Consider the following 19,766-nt stretch of genomic DNA (forward strand, 5'->3'; position numbering starts at 1 on the left):
GGCCAGGCTGTGTGCCAGGAAATGCAATACCCGATACCAGAGATATAAACTTTATAAAGAACAGACAAACCCGATTAATGATATATTTTTTTACTCAAAATACAAACAAAAGCAATGGATTCCTAGCAGTGAAAGCAACTGATTTACTGCGGAGTTCATAAAAAGCCCCAATAATTTAATCGTATGCAAGACTAAGTTTTCTCCAAAGGTATTATATTAAAACTTATATTATCCCTTATATTTCCATACATACCAGTTGCTTGTGAGCCAGGTAAGAGCCCTGCACAGGCCAGTTCTGGCCCCTGGGCCTCACATTTGACACCCCTGCCTTATCCTATACCAGTTTAACAGCTGTAGAATAGAGGCCTAATTTGGCTTAAAAGCTCCAGATGTCTGGTAAAATAGGTGTTGAAGCTGAAGATCTTGCAACACTGGAAATATTTCTATGGTTCCTCATCTGTGTGAATTCTCTGATACAAAATATGGTCTAGCACTTATATGACTTCTATGTTCAGTGGGTTCTTAGGCATACCTCAAGAACTGTTTTGCGCAAAGTTCATTCTACATTCCAAGGGTTTAGGTGGTTCCCCCCAACCCCAGTGTGGGCTCAATGATGGGGAGTATGCAGTGAACACTAAGCAAAGCTCTTTCCACACTCCAGGCATTTACAGAGAATCTCCCTAGTGTTGAGTTGTTGATGAGTAGTAAGTTCTGACCTCTGAGCAAAGGTCTTTTCAAAATCCAAGCATATTTTATGGTTTTTCCCCAGTGTGGATACATTGATGAGATATAAGTTTTGAACTCCGAGCATAGCTCTTTGCACAAGTCAGGCATTTATATGGCTTCTCCCCAGTGTGGACAGATTGATGAGATTTTAGATGTGAACTCTGAGCAAAGCTTCTTCCACACTCCAAGCATTCATAGGGTTTCTCCCCCGTGTGGGTACGCTGATGAGATTTAAGTTGTGAACTATGAGCAAAGTTCTTTCCACACTCCAAGCATTCATATGGTTTCTCCCCAGTGTGGATACGTTGATGTTTAGTAAGCTGTGAACTCCAAGCAAAGCTCTTTTTACAATCCAGACATTTATATGGTTTCTCCCCTGTGTGGATTCGTCGATGGACGGTAACATGTGCACTCTGAGCAAAGTTCTTTCCACACTCCAAGCATTTATATGGTTTCTCCCCAGTGTGGATGCGTTGATGTTTAGTAAACTCTGAACTCCGAGCAAAGCTCTTTCCACATTCCAAGCACTTATATGGTTTCTCCCCAAGGTGGATATGTTGATGGGTAATAAGTTCTGAGCTTTGAGCGAAGCTCTTTGCACAATCCAAGCATTTATGTGGTTTTTCCTCTGTGAGAGTACATTTATTTTTAGCAATCTGTGAACTCCAGGTAAAACTTTTATACACTTTCTCCGCTGTGTGGGTTCGTTGATGTTTTGTAAGGTGTGAACTCTGAGTAAAACTCTTTTCACAGTTCAGGCATTTATATGGTTTCTCCCCAGTATGGATCCGTTGATGGGCTTTGAGCTCTGAACTCTGTGCATAGCTCTTTGCACAAACTAAGCATTTATATGGTTTCTCCCCTGTGTGGATACGTTGATGGGCTTTAAGATGTGAACTTTGAGTAAAACTCTTTCCACACTCCAAACATTCATATGGTTTCTCCCCAGTGTGGATACGTTGATGGGATCTAAGTTGTGAACTATGAGCAAAGCTCTTTCTGCACTCTAAGCATTCATATGGTTTCTCCCCAGTGTGGATGCGTTGATGGGTAGTAAAGTCTGAACTCCGAGAAAAGCTCTTTCCACACTCCAAGCATTTATATGGTTTCTCTTCTACATGGACACGTTGATAGGTATCCTCTGAATTCTGAGGGAAGCTCATTTTACACTCCAAGGATTTATATGCTTTCTTCCCAGTATGGATTTGTTCATGAGTAGATGGATGTCACTCTGAGAAAAGTCCTTTCCACACATTAAGCTATTATATGTTTTTTCCACTGTGTGGATTTGTTAATGAACAGCAAGGATGCAATTCTCAGCAGAGCTCTCCTTACACTCCCTGATTCTCCTCTACGTCAACCCTTTGGTGTCTATCAAGCACCAAACTATTTAGAATTCTGGGAACTGGATTCAATCTCTCTTTTTCCATTTTGTTCCAATGATACTTTTCTGCTGTTTTTCTCAAGCATATGGTGTTGTGGGTCTCCCTTGACCTTGTCCTGGGGTCAATCAGCCTCTAGAGTAAAAGAAAGAATAGTAAGACCTCCATGGAGAGCAAATTCAAGTTAAAAAAAAAACCAATCCATCCTCACTCTGAATTAGATTTTTCCTGGAAAAAGAAATGTTGCTTCCTCAGAGATTGTGTTAGCCTAGTCGTGTGTTTTTCTTTTTCAATAAATGAAGCCCCCTGCCCCACCCTGTCACTGCTTTTTGGCTTTATTCAGCCCTGGAACTTTTTGGGAAGTTGTAGCACTATCCTTTCTGAAATAAAACCCTTTGTCGGAATGGCACGGATGGGTTTTTGCCAACCAACTGCTTAACAATATTATTTACAAAGACAGGAAGGGTAGTTGGAGGAATTGGCTGCTTGGAGGGCAGGCTAGGATGCCAGCCTTGCCAGATCAGTTCCCCTGGAGGAAATGGCTGCTTGGGAGGGGGGACTCAGGGATGCCAATCTCCAGGTGGGCCCTGGGGATCCCCGGGATTAATAACATCTCCAGATTAAAGAGATCAGTTCCCCTGGAGAAAAGGGAGGGGGGACTTAGGGCTGCCAGTCCACAGGCTGGACCTGGAGAGCCCCGGAATTGGAGCTCTTCTGCAGACTGCAGACACCAGTTCCCCTGGAGAGAAGGGCTGCTTGGGAGGGGGACTCTGCCAGGATGCCAGCCTCCAGGGGGGACCTGGGGATCCCCCGGAATGACTGCCCATCTCCCCTCCCCCTGGGAAAAAGGGCTGCTGAGCGGGGGGGCTCTGTGGCCTTGTGCCCCACGGAGGTCCCCGTCCCCCCCCCCAGGCGCCTTCCCTGAATCCCCCCCTGGCCACCCCCTTGCCTGCCTCCTTCGCAGGGGCTCCCTCGCCGGCCCTCCATCCAGCGACGCCTCCGACTGAACCGGTTGGACTCTCCGCCTGGGGAACAGGCAGGCAGCTCCCCCCCCCGGAAGCCTCTGGCCAGTCACATGACCTTCCTGGCGGCAGCCTCTCTAGGAATGGGAACTCTTTCCCTTTAACCCTTTGAGGGAGCCACTCCAGGACGCCGCCAGGACGCGCTCCCTGCCTCGGCTCTTGAAGCATCTCCCCTGCAAGCAGCCAGTCCAGTGTCACTACTCGGGAGTAACTGCAGACGGTGGGAAAAGGGGGGGGGGAGAAGGCTCCTGCCCACCGGCCATTCCCTGCTTGTTCAAGGGTTGCCAAGCTCCAGGTGGGGACTGGAGGTTAAGGGGCATGACAACTGATCCCCAGACAAGGATCAGTTCTCCTAGAGAAAGCAGCTCCTACAGAAGGCCAGCTCTATGGCAGGGGTGGCCAAACAGTGCCTCTCCAGTGTCCGTGGACTACACTACCCATGAGCCCCTGCTGTGGTCACCAAAGGATCCGCTGGCTGGACACGATCAAAGACGATACAGGGATGACCATGAACCAATTAAAAGAAGTGGTCGGACACGACTGAACGGATAACACCATCATCATCACACATTACATACATATATACATGTGTAGCTTCTCATGTCTCTTCGGGTCACTCTAGGAATCAAGGAAAAGGAGACTCTGTCCCTTTAACCCTTAAATGGACTGTCTCTACAGAAGGCAGAAAGGGGACGTCCTCCTAGCCCCGCCCCTGCCAGAGAGGGTTCCTGTATCAGTGATGGTGTATCAGCAAGCACTGTAAATAATCACAGACAACAATACTCGTATTTTTAGAGGGCAGTTGATGTGAATTGCTTGAGACCTCAGGAACCTGCAGTCAGAAGGATCTGTCTTGTCTGTTCACGGCCCCCAGTCTGTGGCCTTCACAATTTTGGCCACACTGAGATTGAGCTGCATTGATTAGTTAACCCAGACTGTGAACCCCATTGGGTAGACGGGCGAGCTGAGGAGGTTAGAAGAGGAGTTTGAAAATGCATAACTGTGGGAAACTCATCTAGAGCATGGCAAGAGATTCCTTGCCAGCATCCGGTCCAGCCATTTTAATGGGCTTGGTTAATTGTTCTCCTTTAGAATTATCCATTTTATTTTTATTTTATTACATGTATATTTATGTAAAATAAACGTAGAGCGTTATCTTAAGTCAATCTATGTTAAAAGCATAAACAATTATGTTTAATGGAAGGACATCTCATCAAAAGTACAATAGCACCAAGGGAGAGAAACTGCTACCGTTATTTAACAATGGAAAATCTATGGAAACTCTATTGAACAAGAGCTGTTTTTTTGTATCCTGCTTTTTATTACCTGAAGGAGTCTCAAAGTAGCTTATGAACACTTTCCCCTTCATCTTCCTGCAACAGACACCCTGTGAGGCAGGGGTGACTGAGAGAGCTCTCAGAGAACTGTGACTGGCCCAAGATCACCCAGCTGCCTGCATGTGGAAGAGGAGTCGGCTATCCAGCCCGACTCTCCAGATTAAAGGGTGCCATGACAACACACTGGCTCTCTGCTGGGAAAGCATCCACTATTACAGGGAAAGAATATATGCATCAAGATACAAGAAAGGCCAACAGCTACTCACAAAAAACATGAATGTGAAAAATTACCCAAGAGGCATTGCATGACATTGTTGAACGTCAAACACAAATGAAAAAGCCTAACAAACAACGTATTAGGGCAGTGGGTCTCAACTTTCCTAATGCTGTAATTCTTTAACACAGTTCCTCGTGTTGTGGTGACCCCCCAACCATAGAATTAGGCAAGGGTTCTTTCGCAGAAATTGAACCGAAACTGACCAATAGCATGAAGATCCATTGTTCAGGATTGTATAGAAACTGTTTTTTTTTCCAGTTCAGTTCTGCCTCTTGTCCCACCATGCCGATCTCACTCTTTTCCACGTGCAGGAGGAGCGGCAACATTAGCAGCACCCCCCACCCTCGGCCAAGCTGCTTGCTCTGCCAAGACCGCCGTGAAAGGGCCGTTCGACCCCCAAAGAGGTCCCGTCCCCCAGGCTGAGAAGCACTGTATTAGGGTCACTCACAGGATGTTTTGGGTGACCTTCGGATGAACTGAAGTGAGTAGCTGGCTTGGTCTGAAGTAGAAGAACAATGTTTGAGTTTATGTTATTCTTTTATTCGAGCATGGGGTGTGCCGTTTTCTTGTGTGAAGCCAGCAAATAAGTGAAGAGCTGAAGACAGCAGGTACTCTCTAGCCGGCTCAGTCAATGCAAGGATTCAGCTGCCGTCTCCTCCTTCTCCACGAAAAGATGAAATGGGGGCAAAGTTTCTCTTGTAGAATTCTCAGTTCTGTACTCTGCCAAGAACAAAACTATTTTGGAGGTCTGCCTTTTGCCAGGAGGTGAAGGCTCTGACGGATAAAAGCTAAGGCTTCATACAGTCTGGCCTGTATCTAAATCAGGCCTGACCAGAGTCAGTCGGAACAACCAGTCTTTGAAGCATTAAAAAGAATGTTCAGATTCTTAAGAATGGAAGAGAAGCCAGTGGCCCACCTGATTCAACGCTATGGGCCACATAGTGGCCAAAACCCAAGGGCCATCAGGAAGTCCACCAACAGGACTGAAATTCCAGAACCCTTCTCACTGTTGCCCCCCAAGCACCAAGAATACAGAGCATCACTGCCCCAGACATAAGAACATAACAGAAGCCATGTTGGATCAGGCTAGTAGCCCATTCTATCCAGAATTGTGTCACATGGACCGTTTATGCACTGGAGGTTTCATGCTGGGTTACAGGCTGGGGTTTTAGTCATGGCAGGTTGCCCCACCTCTTCCTGCACCCACATGGGGGAGCATTTGGCCCAGTGCACCTCATCTGCCCCCTATTTGTGCTCCTGCATGAGAACTGGGGCAGTAAAGTGTCCTGTGCATAAACGGTCATGGTGAACAAAACCCAGGGGCCTTCAGGAGGCCTACCAGTGGAGCTAGAACTTCACTCTTGCCCCCCCCCCAACACCAAGAAGACAGAAAAATCACTGCTTCCGACATAAGAACGCAAGAGAAGCCATGTTGGATCAGGCCAATGGTCCATCCAGCCCAACATTCTGCACCACGCAGTCGTCAAAATCCAGGTCCATCAGACATTCTTGCTTCTGGGCTGGATTCTATCCTCCTTTTACCAGGAATGAAGAAGTGGCATGTAAATTCTCTAAAGAAATTAATAAATAATTCCCTAACAAATAGTGAAATAAGAACATGAGTAAAGATGTCCATGCACTGCAATTACCATAATCCACTGCCAGCATGGACGTCTGGACATCTGGAGAGCCAGTTTGGCCACCACTGATTTAAAGGAAATCCTTTGGCTATTCGAGCAAAGCTTTGGCCACATTTTTAGCATTTATATGGTTTCTCTCCTGTGTGGATACGCCGATGAGCAATAAGGCCTGGGCTTGCAACAAAGGACTTTCCGCATTCCAGGCATTTATATGGTTTCTCCCCTGTGTGAATTCGTCGGTGGACAATAAGGCCTGGACTTCCAGTAAAGGTCTTCCCACATTCCAAGCATTTATATGGTTTCTCCCCGGTGTGAATTCGTCGATGGACAAGGAGGCCTGGTCTCGCAACGAAGGACTTCCCGCATTCCAGACATTTATATGGTTTCTCCCCTTGGTGGATACGTCGATGGGTAGTCAGCTCTGTATTTCGAGCAAAGCCCTTTCTGCACTCCAAGCATTTATACGGTTTCTCTGCAGTGTGGATACGTCGATGGACAATCAGATTACCTCTCTGAGCAAAGCTCTTTCCACACTCCAAACATTGATATGGTTTCTCCCCAGTGTGGATTCGCTGATGGTCTGTGAGGGCTATATTCCTAGCAAAGCTCTTTCCACACTCCAAGCAGACATAGGGTTTCTCCCCAGTGTGGATTCTTTGATGAGCAATAAGGCTGTTCCTTCGAGCAAAACTCTTCCCACACTGAAAGCATTTGTGGGGTTTGTCCCCTGTGTGAACTGTTTGGTGTTGCTCAAGGTGTGCCTTCTGACCAAAGCTCTTTCCACACTTCAAGCATTTATGCGGTTTCTCCCCAGTGTGGATTCTCCAATGTGTATCAAATACTGATTGATAACTGAATGTTTTTCCACACACAGGACAATTGATTCTTCCATGGTCTGGCAGGATCTCCCGGGCTTCATTCCCCCTCTTTTGTTTTGTTTCAGGGTCTCCTCTCTGCTTCTTCCCTTTCAATAACAGCTGTTGTGTTTCTGCCTCCAACTTGTTCTGGGGACCTCCTGCCTCTGGAATAAAGAGCAAAGACTAGTAAGATCTCAAAGCAAAACCAGAATCAAAGATAGAAGAGCTGGCATTTTATACCCCACTTTTATACCTCAATATAAAGCAGCTTACAAACACCTTTTCCTTCCTCTCCCCACAACAGACACCCTGTGAGGGAGGTGGGGCTGAAACAGTTTGCAGAGAACCATGACTGGCTCAGGATCACCCAGCTGGCTGCATGTGGGAAAGGAGCAGGGAATCAAATCTGGCCCTCCAGATTAGCGGTCTGGTGCTCTTTAAATATTACATTAGGCTGGCTCTATCAGGGTCCTTTTTTAGAGAAAGTGATTTCTGCCTTCAGCATCTGTGAATTGAAAGCAAGGAGGGCCTCACCCAGAGAGGCCACACACTGGCCGTTCTCCTCCATGACTTCCTGGTGAAGCCTCCTCTGGCCCGGATCCAGCAGAGCCCACTCCTCCTCCGAGAAACGGACAGACACCTCCTCCAAGGTCACCCGGCCCTGAAAAACAACACAGGTGATGGGACAATTCTTCCCCTTCCCCTTCTAAGAGCAACCCAAAAGGACTATCATTACATGTTTATTTTCAAAATTCCTATCAAATGAGCACCACAGTTAGCAGCCAAGAGGGAGAGAGAGGAGGAGGAGGAGGAGGAGGAGGAGGAGGAGGAGGAGGAGAAGGACAAGGAAGAGAAGGAGATGGTGCAGGAGGAGAGTTGATTTTATGTCTCACTTTTCTCTACCTTACAATTGCCTTCCTTTCCTCTCCCCACAACTATCACCTTGGGATGGTGGTGGGGTGGAAAGAACTGGGACTGGCCCAAGGTCACCCAGCTGGTGGCACCTGGAGGAAGAATGGAGGACCAAACCTGGTTCTCCAGCTTAAGAGGTTTTCACTCTTAACCACTGCAAGAACAATGGGGCAGACACAGTGAAAAATGCCAACAAAAGAGAAAAACTGTGTCCCCAATCTAGGAGGACGGGGGGGGGGTAGATACACAGGGGCATCATCCGTGGTTCCACACTTACCTCATCTGACTGGACAAAAGCTCCTTCCTCTCTGCCACAAGGAGATGGCAAAAAGCATCTCGCTGGATTCACGGCACTTCCTGTGAAGGACAAAAGAATATTTGGAAGGTGCTCAATCATTCCCCCGTGTTCAGCAATTCTGTTTCTTGGGGGGGGGGGGAGGAGACCATGGCTGGGACCTATCCTGGGAAGGCCATGGCTCAGCTAAGAAGAGGCTCATTCAAAGTAATGCTTAAACTGAGAGGCTGAATGGTCTTTCCCAAAAAGCACCACGGTTTTCAAGCACACTGCAGAAAAACCCCTCGTGGGAACAACACCCCTTTTGATCTTACCAGGAAAGGCTGCTCCAGGGTAACGCTCCTGCGCGATCCCCTCCTCCTGCACCTGAAACAGAAGTGGGGACCCCGGAAAGACATGGCTAATGAGACAAGGAACAGGAAAGCAGACTGGGGAGGGGTTTGAAAATGTTTGGGCGAGCCGTGGAGATTCCGAGGGCAACTTTGTTCCTGATCAGTGCCGAGATAAGAGCACAAGAGAAGCCATTTTGGATCAGGCCCACCTGGTCCAACACTCTGTCACACAGTGGCCAAAACCCCAGAGGCCGTCAGAAGGTCCGTCAGTAGGGCCAGAAGTCCAGAAACCCTCACCGTGTTCCCCCACCCCCAACAGCAAGAGAACAGAGCAGGCATAAGAACGTAAGAAAAGCCCTGCTGGATCAAGGCAGTGGCCATCCAGTTCAGGGGCCACAACTCCAGAAGCCCTCCCACTGTGGCCCTTCCTTCAAGGTACAAGAAGGCCGGGCATCAGGACTCAAACACAGAGGAATCCCCCTCACCTGCCGCTCGTGGTCCTCCTGCGGCTGGGCCTGGCTGAGGAGGAAGCCTTCGGCCAGGGCCACCGCCTGGGCGCTGCTCTCCGGCCGGCACTCCCGCACCCAGCCCTGCATCTCCGGGGGCAGGACGGCCAGGAACTGCTCCAGGGTCACCCTGTCCAGCATCTGCCTCTTGGTGCTCCTCTCCGGCTCCAGCCAGCAGCAGCACAGACGGTGGAGCCGGCTGCACACCTCCCGCGGCCCCTCCACCTCCTCGTAGCGGAACTCCCTGAACCGCTGGCGCTGCACATCTGGAGGGAGGCCGTCGTCTCCGAGGCTCTGCTGCCCAGTTCCTGCCCACCGCTCCTTTCTGCTGCCAGGGTGGGTGGCATCAGGGCCTTCTCCTTCCCCTGCTCCAGGGGCAGGTGAGCCCGGCTCTCCCCTCATCTCCCTCCCTCTCCAAAGAAGCCTCCCCTGGACCCCCCCTGCGCCCCCCTCCCCTGCCAGGCTCTTTTGGATAGGGACGGCTTGGAGCTGGGAGCTCGTGCTGAGCCTGGCCTGTCAAAGCAAGGAGAGATGTGGCAAAGGGGATGTCATTCTTGCTTATGCATCTTTTTTTTTGGGGGGGGGTGTTATCCTGTGCCAGCAGGTCCCCTCCCCTCCCCTTCCTGGAATGGCCTCTTTCTCACCTTTTCCCTGGGACGGAGTCAGGAGGGGAAGTGATGCAAAAAGCCACGTGGCCCCCTTCCTTGGTGCCCCTCTAGGAATGGGGACGCCTTCCAGTTAACCCTTGCAGGGAGCCCCTCTAGGCCGCCCAAAGGGACCCGCTCCTCCAAGTGTCTGTTGACGCTTTTCGCTGGATCGACTCCTCTGGAGCAGCTGCTGGAAGGAGGGTGGCCAGTCCTGCACTGGAAAGTCCGGGGGACCTGGGGAGGGGGTGGATTTGGGGCTGGGCAGGACGCCAAGGGAAGACCCTCCTACCAAGCAGCCCTTTTCTGCAGGGGACCAGTTCTCTGCCGCCTGGAGAGGAGCTCTGATTCCAGTGGGGGGGGGTCCCCAGGTCCCACCCGGAGGCTGGCATAGAATCATGGAATGGGAAGGTACCTCTAGGGTCACCTAGTCCAACCCCCTGCAGAGTGCTGTAATTCCGGGTGATCCCCAGGCCCTACCTGGAGCCTGGCATCCCTCGCTCCACTCTCCCAAGTAGCTCTTTTCTGCAGGGGAACTGTTCTCTGCCGCCCAAGATATAATTCTAGGGGATCCCCAGGTTCTACCTATAGAGTGGCATCCCTACCTGTCAGGAGCAATTGGGAGCTAACTAATATAATCCAATATGCAGGTAGTTGTGTTTCTGGAAACAGAGCTGTCAATTAAGGCAGTTTTAGCTATCCAGTGTCCACTGTGGGCTCCATGGCAGCTGTGCTCTGCAGGAGGGCAGCCAAACCTCCTAGATCAGCCGGGAGTCTACTGAATTGAGATCCCTCACTCAGTTTGTACTGAAGGCAATCCACACTGTGCAGTTAAAAGTATAGGAGAAGCCATGTTGGATCAGGTCCGTGGCCCGTCCAGTCCAACAATTGGTGTCACACAGTGGCCAAAACCCAGGTGCTGAAGTGCAGGAGATGCACCACACCTGGAGTGTCCCAAAGTAAACAGGTGATCGGGAGATTACAGCAGCTCCTTCATGTTAGTACAACACCCCAGGGACGGCCTCAGCCTCGGTGCCCCATTGCTGGGTGAGGAACCAGAGAAGCGGCCGGCAGTTGTACAAGGAGGGATGCTGTACTAGATGGATCTTTGATGGAGCCAGGGCCCCTCTGCTTGTGGGGCAGCCACAATCTTGCTGTCACCTGGGAAAAGAGGTGGCATATAAATTCTCTAAATAAATCAGTGAATATTTTTCTAACACCTGGAAATTAGAATAACTGATTTACTATTTCACACAGTAAAGTCCAGTTGTCAAGGGCACCGAAAGTGCATAATTTAGCATGTGAATGCGCCAAAGCACCAAATAATCCACTTCCAATCCACTTCCAATGCACTTTATATCTGGATTTCACTGTGTGAGATGAGGAGACACACTTGGGAAAGGTTGCTCAAGTGGACTGTGATTAACAGAGGCCAGGAGGTTGCCAGTCATGGAAGGAAAGTGGGGGGGGGGGCGATGAAGCCTCAGGAAGGAACAGAGAGAAGGCTGGGCGGGGAGGGTGGGCTGGAAAAAGGGGGCGCATCCGCAGAATACGGAGACAGAGGCTGAGTGCGTAGTTGTGGCACCAACCCCAAAAGAAATTCATACACAGTAATTTTTATTTGAAATCATGCAAGAGCTTTCATATGCTTTTTTCACGACGATTTCAAGGCATGCAGAGTCCTATCAGGTTTTCCTGATATACAACTGAACAACAAAGAGGGCGGTCCTAAACAGGCCTACTCAGAACTCAACTCTAGCCTATTCATTGGGGCTCCATCCTGCAAAAGGGAAAACAAATATGACTTACACAAGCTTGAAAGCAAACTGAAAGGGAAGCATTAGCAGAAAAAATGGGGGGGGGCGGGAGGAGTTAAGGGCTGAATAGAAGACTTCTGAAAATGGGGCAGATACACAGCAGTCGAGGGAGGCTTGAGAAACAAACAAAATTTACTCCTGTGTACATTTTCACGCTGGAAGAAATACGGGTTAGGCTCCAAAATGCCCCTGGGCTCCTGCTACACTCGCTGCTGCAAACTCCCTGCCTGATTTAGATACAGATGTCTGGATACGGATGTCCAGAACCAGTGGTCCATCTGGCCCAATATGCAGTTAGACAGCCCAGTCCCCTCCCCCAGAATGCCTGTAAGCCAAACACGGAAGCTAGAGACTCCCCCAATCACTGTCCCCTGGCAGAGGGATTTCGAAGGCTACTGTTCCTGAACAAGGAGGTTCCACCAGACCTATGAAAGGCTATTCGCTTCCTCATTCACCTCACCCCACAAGAAGACCATGGAACCCACGGCCAGGATAGCAGAAGGGCTCCCAGGGAGTCACGGAAATGGGGAGACCAAATGGGGAGGCCAAAGAGACGCCGAATCTCAGAACTGTTAAGATTTTCCCCCTTTCAAGTCACACTGTGAATAGGACAGAATTCCCCTCATGCCATGTGGAAAAGAGACAGGACAAATCACCCACATTTGATAAAGAACAAGACTTGAGTCCAAGGCCCCCTTTGGGACCCACAAGGATTTACTCTCTTGCCTGAGGAAGTGTGCCTGCACACGAAAGCTCACACCTCGGACGAAACTTTGTGGGACTCCAATTTTGTTCTGCTGCTTCAGACCCACAGGGCTGAATCCCCAGTTTATAGCACACTGAATTCTAATGCAGTAGAAAAGAGCAAGACTCCGGAAGCACCTTCAAGGAGAAGAAAATTGGGGCAGGGGGGAAGCGTTGGGGAGACCCTGCTCCCTTCTTCAGAGGGCAGAAGCCCCTTGAAGACTGACCAGATTTGGGCCATGGGAGGAGCCTGTGGGAGGCCCTGCTAACTTCTTCAGGTACCAGGAATTCAGAAAAGCTGCCACAATTTGGCTAGTCTTTCAGGTGCTTGCTCTTTTCTACTGGTAGACAGACTAACCTACCTGGATCTAAAGGAAGAAGGGAGCAGGACTCATGAAGGCCCATGGTCTGCCTACAGCAGTAGGAAAGAGCCGGAGTCCAGGAGCACCTTAACGTCACAAAAGACTGGTGGCAAGGGAGGAGTTTTCGTGAGTCGCAGTATCTGAAGAAGTGAACAGGGACTCATAAAAATTCATCCCCTGCCACAAATTTTGTAATTCTTTCAGGTGTTCCTGAACTCTGAAGAAGTGAGCAGGGGCTCCCAAAAGCTCCTTCCCTGCCACAAATGTTGTTTTTCAAGCGCTACGGAAACCTTGCTCTTTTCTGCCAACACAGACCAAAACCTCCCTGAGCCGCAAGGGAAGGTGGTATATAAATATATTAAAATAAATAAAAATAATAAATAAAATGCCTACCCATCTTGATCTACCTTAGCATTGTTTAACCCTTTGCACTCCTGCAGTAGAAAAGAACAAAAGACTAACAAAATTTGTGGCAGGGGAGGAGCATTTACCCGAAGGAGTGCACAGTGATTCAAAAAACTCCACCCGTGCCACTAATTGGATTGGTCTTTCACATGCTCCTGGCCTTTTGCCCTTTTCTCTTGCTGCAGACAAACTAACACAGCTATCCTTCTTGAATTCTAATGAGTCTGCTCTGGGAACCAAACGCGTCTTAACCAGAACGGCTTCAAGGGCTGTATAATCCCGGCCTGGTTAATACAGAAACTCCAGCCACTGAGTGAACATTTCTACGGCTTCCCCTTCTTCTGGTCCCTTTGACGGGAAGCAAGGCTGCTCCCCTGCGTGGACTTCATGGTGCCGGATAAGGTCGGGCTTGCGGCTGAAGCTCTTCCCGCACTGGAAGCATTTGTGCAGCTTCTCCCCTGTGTGGACGGTGTTATGCAAAACCAGGGAGTAATTCCGACTGAAGCCTTTCCCACATTCCAAGCACTTGAAGGGTTTCTCCCCTGTGTGCGTTCTCTGGTGGTAAGTCAGGCAGGAGTAGTTCCTGAAGCCCATTTCGCACTCAGAGCACTTAAAAGGCTTCTCCCCTGTGTGAATCCTTTGATGGGTGATAAGTCTCCGGTTGTAACTGAAGCTCTTTCCGCACTCGGAGCATTTGTATGGTTTCTCCCCGGTGTGGACCGTCTGATGGCAAACAAAGTTTCCCTTCCGGTTGAAGCTTTTCCCACATTCGGGGCATTTATACGGTCTTTCCCCAGTGTGGATTCTCTGATGGGAATTCAGAGTGGAACTTGCAGTAAAGCACTTTCCGCACACCAGGCATTTGTAGGGCTTCTCCCCCTTGTGGATTCTTTCGTGGGAAGTCAGTTGCCTACTATGACCAAAGCTTTTCCCACACTCGGAGCATTTATACGGTTTCTCCCCTGTGTGGATGCTTCTGTGGAAAGTAAGACTTATCTTCCGACTGTAACTCTTCCCACAGTCCAGGCATTTGTGTGGCTTCTCACCCGTGTGAACCCTTTGATGGGAAGTTAGCTGGTCCTTCTTCCGAAAGCTCTTTCCGCACTCCAAGCATTTATGTGGCTTGTCTGTGATGTGAACGTCTTGATGCCTCTTATGGCTCGATTTCACAGAAAAACACTTTCCACACTCCAGGCATTTGTAGGGTTTCTCCTTAACCTGGCGATCCTCCTTCCTTGCGGTGACAATTTGATATCCGGAGACGGCCTCTTCCCACCCCTCATGCTCGTTTCTGGCCGGTGACACCGCATAGTGCTCGCTAGAGTTTTCTCTGCTCTGCAAGGCACTTGCTGTGAGGGACGAAGAGGAGGAGAAGATCACATTAAGACCCCTCATGCCGACGGGTCCCAGGCCCCACTGGTCACTGGGAGGGGAGGAGGGGTTGCCAGATCCAGGTGGGGAAACACCTGGAGATTTAGGGATGGAGCCTGGGGAGGTAAGGGACCTTCGGGGGGTACGAGGGCATAGAGCCCACCCTCCAAATCCCCACCCCTAATACTGCTGGCCCTCACCCAACTCTCCGTTCTGAGCAATGCTCTGAACCACCCATCCGCTCTGCTCGCCTTCAGAGTCCCCACATCAGGTGACCCACTGACAGGCTAGCACCCCCTCACCAGGGACATCCGTACAACTCCCTCTGTCCCTGTCTTCTGTCCAAGGGCAAAGACGGCTTCACTTCGCTTGGCGTACCCCCAGGAACTCCCTTATGATATTTATATGTATCTTTGGGTGAAGAAGAGCAGGTTTTTATACCCCATTTTTCACCGCCCAAAAGCAGTGGTTTACAATGGTCTTCCCTTCCTCTTCCCACAACAGACACCCTGGGAGGTAGGTGAGGCTAAGAGAGCTCTGACAGAACTGCTTTGCGAAAACAGATCACCCAGCTGGCTGCATGAGAAGTGACTCTGGCTGGCCAGATTAGAAGCCGTCACACCACTGTCATACTCAGCATGGGCAGTGCAGCCAGGAGATCCAAGGCGGGCTCTTCTGCTGCCCTTACGTAAGCAAGGGCCAGCCTCAGTGGGCCTCAGGGCATTCCTCCAGAAAACTGGTGCAGGCAGACCATGGCAGCACCCCGAGGTGAGAAAAGGGGGACTGGATCCCCCTGTAGAAATGCTTCCTCTGGGGCAGCTGACTTCCTTGCTTCTGCCCGCCCTCTAGAGCTTCCAAAGTGCAGCCCCCCCCCCTCCTGGAAACATTTTGTTGGGGCAACATTCAAGGCGGTAGGGGAGAAAATTGTGCCCCGGGATCCGAAATCCTCCCCTCCTCATCTCCGCCAGGAAGCCGTACCCAGAGAGGCCACATTCTGGCCGTTCTCCTCCGTGACTTCCTGGTGAAGCCTCCTCTGGCCCGGATCCAGCAGAGCCCACTCCTCCTCCGAGAAACCCACAGCCACGTCCTCCAAGGTCACCAGGTCCTGAAAAGGAGGGGAAAAGAAGCATTCTGAGCACACGGGGAGCTGCCTTTCAAGGATCCTGGGTCCACTGAGGGCCTGGAGATAATTCCGGAGGATCCCCAGGTCCCACCTGAAGGCTGACATCCCTACCCCAGGGAGTGGACCCGGGACCTTGCGCATGCAAAGCAGAGGTTGGCCCTTGAGCCGCACTCCCTCCGTGCACATAGCGGCACTCAAAGCCTTCCTCGCAGGCAGCTTAGAGGAGAGGCTGGGGGGAAAGAGAAGATTCTTTCTGGCACAGGGGAAAGGGGCCTCCAGCCACCCAGCTCACAGCTCTGCTCCTACCGGATCTGGTTGGACAGAAGCTCTTTCTGTTCCGCCACAAAGCAGGGAAGGCCCAGAACAGACCACCGGAGTCATTCCCTCACCTGGAAGGGGGGCAAAACAGAGGAGGACACACATTGCCTGCCTGGGCCCAATGAAAGAATCCACTTCTTAAAGCCCCGAGACTCCCAGGGGGGCCTGAAAACTGCACACTTGAGAGCAGATGGACTCTCTCATGGACGCCCGGAAGGAAACTGGGGCTAGCAGACAGCCAACACACAACAACAACAACAATCACCAATGCCAGGAAGAAGCCAAGAAGCGAGCTTGCTCAGTTCAAGCAGGACAGCATCAGCCGCCTTCGAGAGCCAGGAATCCATGACAGATTTAGGGACGTTAATGGCTCCTGGCCACGGGGGGACTGAGCAGAACCTCCACAATGAGAGACACCCCAAGCCTCTGAGCCAGGAGGCAACATTGGGAAGGCCTCGGCCTCCCTGCCCTGTGGCTGGCCCTCCAGGGGAACTGGCTGGCCCCCATGTGAGTCAGGCTGCTGGACTAGATGGACCCTCCCTGGTCAGATCCAGCAGGGCTCTTCTTACATTCTTATGAAGGCCTCAACCTCTAAGTCCTGTTTTTGGGCAGGCAGAGGAACTGGTTGGTCACTGTGCGAGACAGGAGGCTGGAATCAGAGGGCTACTGTTCGGATCCAGAGGGCTCATCATTAAACATAATAAAGCTCGAATTGATTTGACACAGAAGCAGAAAGGCCACGGTGCAGATGCATGTGCTAGCGCCCGGTGTATTCCTGGGTGCAGTGGGCTTTGCCTCTAGTGTCTTCTTAAGTCTGTGGTCAAAAGCAAAACCTGCTAAAACAGATTCCCCAGGGAAGGCATGCTGGGATTGAAGGGCCCCCACTGAAAAGGCTGGCTTGCTCTTCAGAACGCAGGTGGTCACGGGGTGCTCAACAAGACCTAAGAGGATGGGGCAGGGTGTATGGTGGGAGAATGCCTGCCCATGTGCCTCTTGGGCTGCATCGGGCTGTCCAGTGCAGGGCCTGACAATGTTGTGTGCTGGCCAAGGGGGTTTTTGTTGCAGTAAGTTCCAGTGCTGGTTGGTTTGAACCTTTCAGCTGGAGACAAGGGCCTCGGACACAGTCTCAAGGGGGCAGAGCCCACAGGCTCCAGGTACATTTGGGAGTGGAAATAAATCCCATTCGCCCTTACCCGCAGACGAAACCTCCCAGGTGATTTCTTTTGGAATTGGGCTCATCCCGCTGTCTCTCCCAGTTCTGTCTACCTTGGGGAAATCACCGGCCACTTCCGATAGATTCTGTGCCTGGAAGAACAGGAAGGAGAAGGAAGTAAAAGAAGGAACAGAATGGGGAAGACAATAACCACAAGGGATTAGAAGACCCCTCTGGGGAGCATTTTAGAAAAAGGTTGGGCTATTTGGAGTAAGAAGGATGAGATCTATTCATGGACGCACGGAAGCAGAGATCTAGCATGGCACAGTGGTAAAAGAACAGTGGCCTCTAATCTGGAGAGCCAGGTTCGATTCCCCACTTCTCCACGTGTAGCCAGCAGGGTGACCTTGGGCTAATTATAGTTCTCCAAGAGCTTTTCTCACAAAGCAGTTCCCTTAAGAGTCCTGTCAGCCCCACCTACCTCACAGGGTGTTCGTTAATGGGAGAAGAAAGAAAAACTGTTTGTAAGACGCTTTGGGGCTCCTTCAGGTCATGGAAAGTAGGTTGTTATAAAACCATCTCTTCCTCACATGCTAAATCAGACCACTGGACCCTTAACCTCCGTCTCATCTGCTCGGACTGGCTGATGCCTGGGCACCTGGAAAGGAACTTCACAGCTGAACCTGATAAAATTAATTCAAAAGAAATCCCGTCTAAACATCCGGAAAAAGTTCCTGACAGTCAGAGTGGTTTCTCAGTGGAACAGGCTTCCTCAGGGGGTGGTGGGTTCTCCGTCTTTGGACATTTTCAAACAGAGGCTGGAGAGCCATCTGACGGAGAGGCTGATTCTGTGAAGGCTCAAGGGGGTGGCAGGTGACAATGGATGAGCGACAGAGTTGTGAGTGTCCTGCATAGTGTAGGGGGTTGGACTAGATGACCCAGGAGGTCCCTTCCAACTCTATGATTCTGAGCCTTGAGATGTCAAGAGATTAGGATATTTTACATTCTTTTATAATGGAAATAATTTATAGTTCGTTTTGTATTTGTAATGTCGTATAAATTCGTCCTACAGAGCCAGCATGATCTACTGGTTAAGAGTTCCTGTGACGGCCAGAAGAGCACCCGGCGGCTGATGACCTGGCTATCACAGATCTTACTCACCCTGGCCTCAACTAAAGACCTGATGGAAAAGCTCCGTTTTACAGACTCTGCAGAACTGGGAAAGTTCTGTCAGGGCCCTCAGCTCTCCCCAGGGCTCACCTGCTTGACATTCTCTGCCTGGCTCAGGAGGAAGCCTTCGGCCAGGGCCACCGCCTGGGCGCTGCTCTCCGGCCGGCACTCCCGCACCCAGCCCTGCATCTCCGGGGGCAGGACGGCCAGGAACTGCTCCAGGATCACCAGGTCCAGCATCTGCTTCTTGGTGTGTCTTTCTGGCTTCAGCCACCGGCGGCAAAGACCGTGGAGCCGGCTGCAGACCTCTCGGGGGCCGTCGGCTTCTTGGTAGGAGAACTGCCTGAATTGCTGCTGGCACTGTGCTTCTGGGCCCCAGACATCCTCTCCCGGGATTTTCTGTGCTGATATTTCCCAGAGTTCCTTGCTGTTTCCGGCCAAGATGGCATCAGGAGCTCTTCCTGATCCAGGCTCAGTCGCATCTTGTTCTTCCATCTCTTATCGGTGTTCCGGCAGTTTCAGAGGAAATCCAAAGAGTTCCTTTTGCTCTGCTGGTCAAAACCAAATTTAAAAAAACAAAACAAACACTTGATTAGGCACAGGGGGCGCTGCTCACACTGTACAAAGCCGGGCCGTTTACTGTCCACATCATTTAATTGTACAAAAATTCCTAGTCCTGTTGCATTGTTCGTTGGATGTTCTGTAGTACAGGATTACACTTCTTTCTCTACTTTGAAATCTACCTTGAGTCCTAGTGAGAAAGGAAGGCCATAAACACAAAGTGAATTAAAAAAAAAAACCTCTTGCCTTTCATCCTAAGGAGAACATAATGACACAGGAGAAGCCATGTTGGGTCCAGCCCCAAAATCTGTGTCACACAGTGGCCAAAACCCAGGGGCCATCAGGAGGGCCAGAACTCCAGAAGCCCTCCCACTGATGCCCCCCAAGCTCTCAGGAAACACAGCATCCCTGCCCCAGACATAAGAACAGAAGAGAAGCCACACTGGGTCCAGCCAATGCCCCATCCTGCCCCAAAATCTGTGTCATGCACTGGCCAAACCCCAGCGGCCATCAGGAGGTCCACCAGCAGGGCCAGAACTCTGGACGCCCTCCCACTTTGACTCCCGCAAACACCAAGAAGACTGCCCCACACAGAGTGTTGCATCTAGATTAGGGGTGGGCAAACTGTGGCCCTCCAGATGTCTATGGACTACAATTCCCATGACCCCCTGCCAGCTGGGACTTGTAGTCCATGGACATCTGGAGGGCCACAGTTTGCCCACCCCTGATCTAGACCTTGTGGCTCAGGGCCACTGCTGGCCCTCTGCTCCAGCGGTTTATCCAATCCCCCCCTAGGGCTGTCTGTGCTTGCA

At 50.7% G+C, this 19,766-nt stretch overlaps 1 protein-coding gene across 1 annotated transcript; it reads right to left on the reverse strand.

Annotated features, from left to right (window-relative positions):
* Positions 1-74: 74 nt before the first annotated feature.
* LOC143833809 (uncharacterized) lies at positions 75-19,523 on the reverse strand. Its single transcript, XM_077330036.1, is given in 16 exon segments — positions 75-748; positions 750-1,954; positions 1,957-2,077; positions 3,236-3,341; positions 6,394-7,405; positions 7,776-7,902; positions 8,431-8,510; positions 8,763-8,814; positions 9,266-9,799; positions 12,506-12,629; positions 12,854-12,859; positions 13,554-14,607; positions 15,608-15,734; positions 16,059-16,141; positions 17,264-17,375; positions 18,484-19,523. Coding segments are annotated over 16 exon segments (5,262 nt in total). The 5' UTR covers positions 18,889-19,523; the 3' UTR covers positions 75-634.
* Between the last annotated feature and the right edge of the window lie 243 nt (positions 19,524-19,766).

Source organism: Paroedura picta, chromosome 3 (genome assembly GCF_049243985.1).
Source record: "Paroedura picta isolate Pp20150507F chromosome 3, Ppicta_v3.0, whole genome shotgun sequence".
NCBI lineage: Eukaryota > Metazoa > Chordata > Lepidosauria > Squamata > Gekkonidae > Paroedura > Paroedura picta.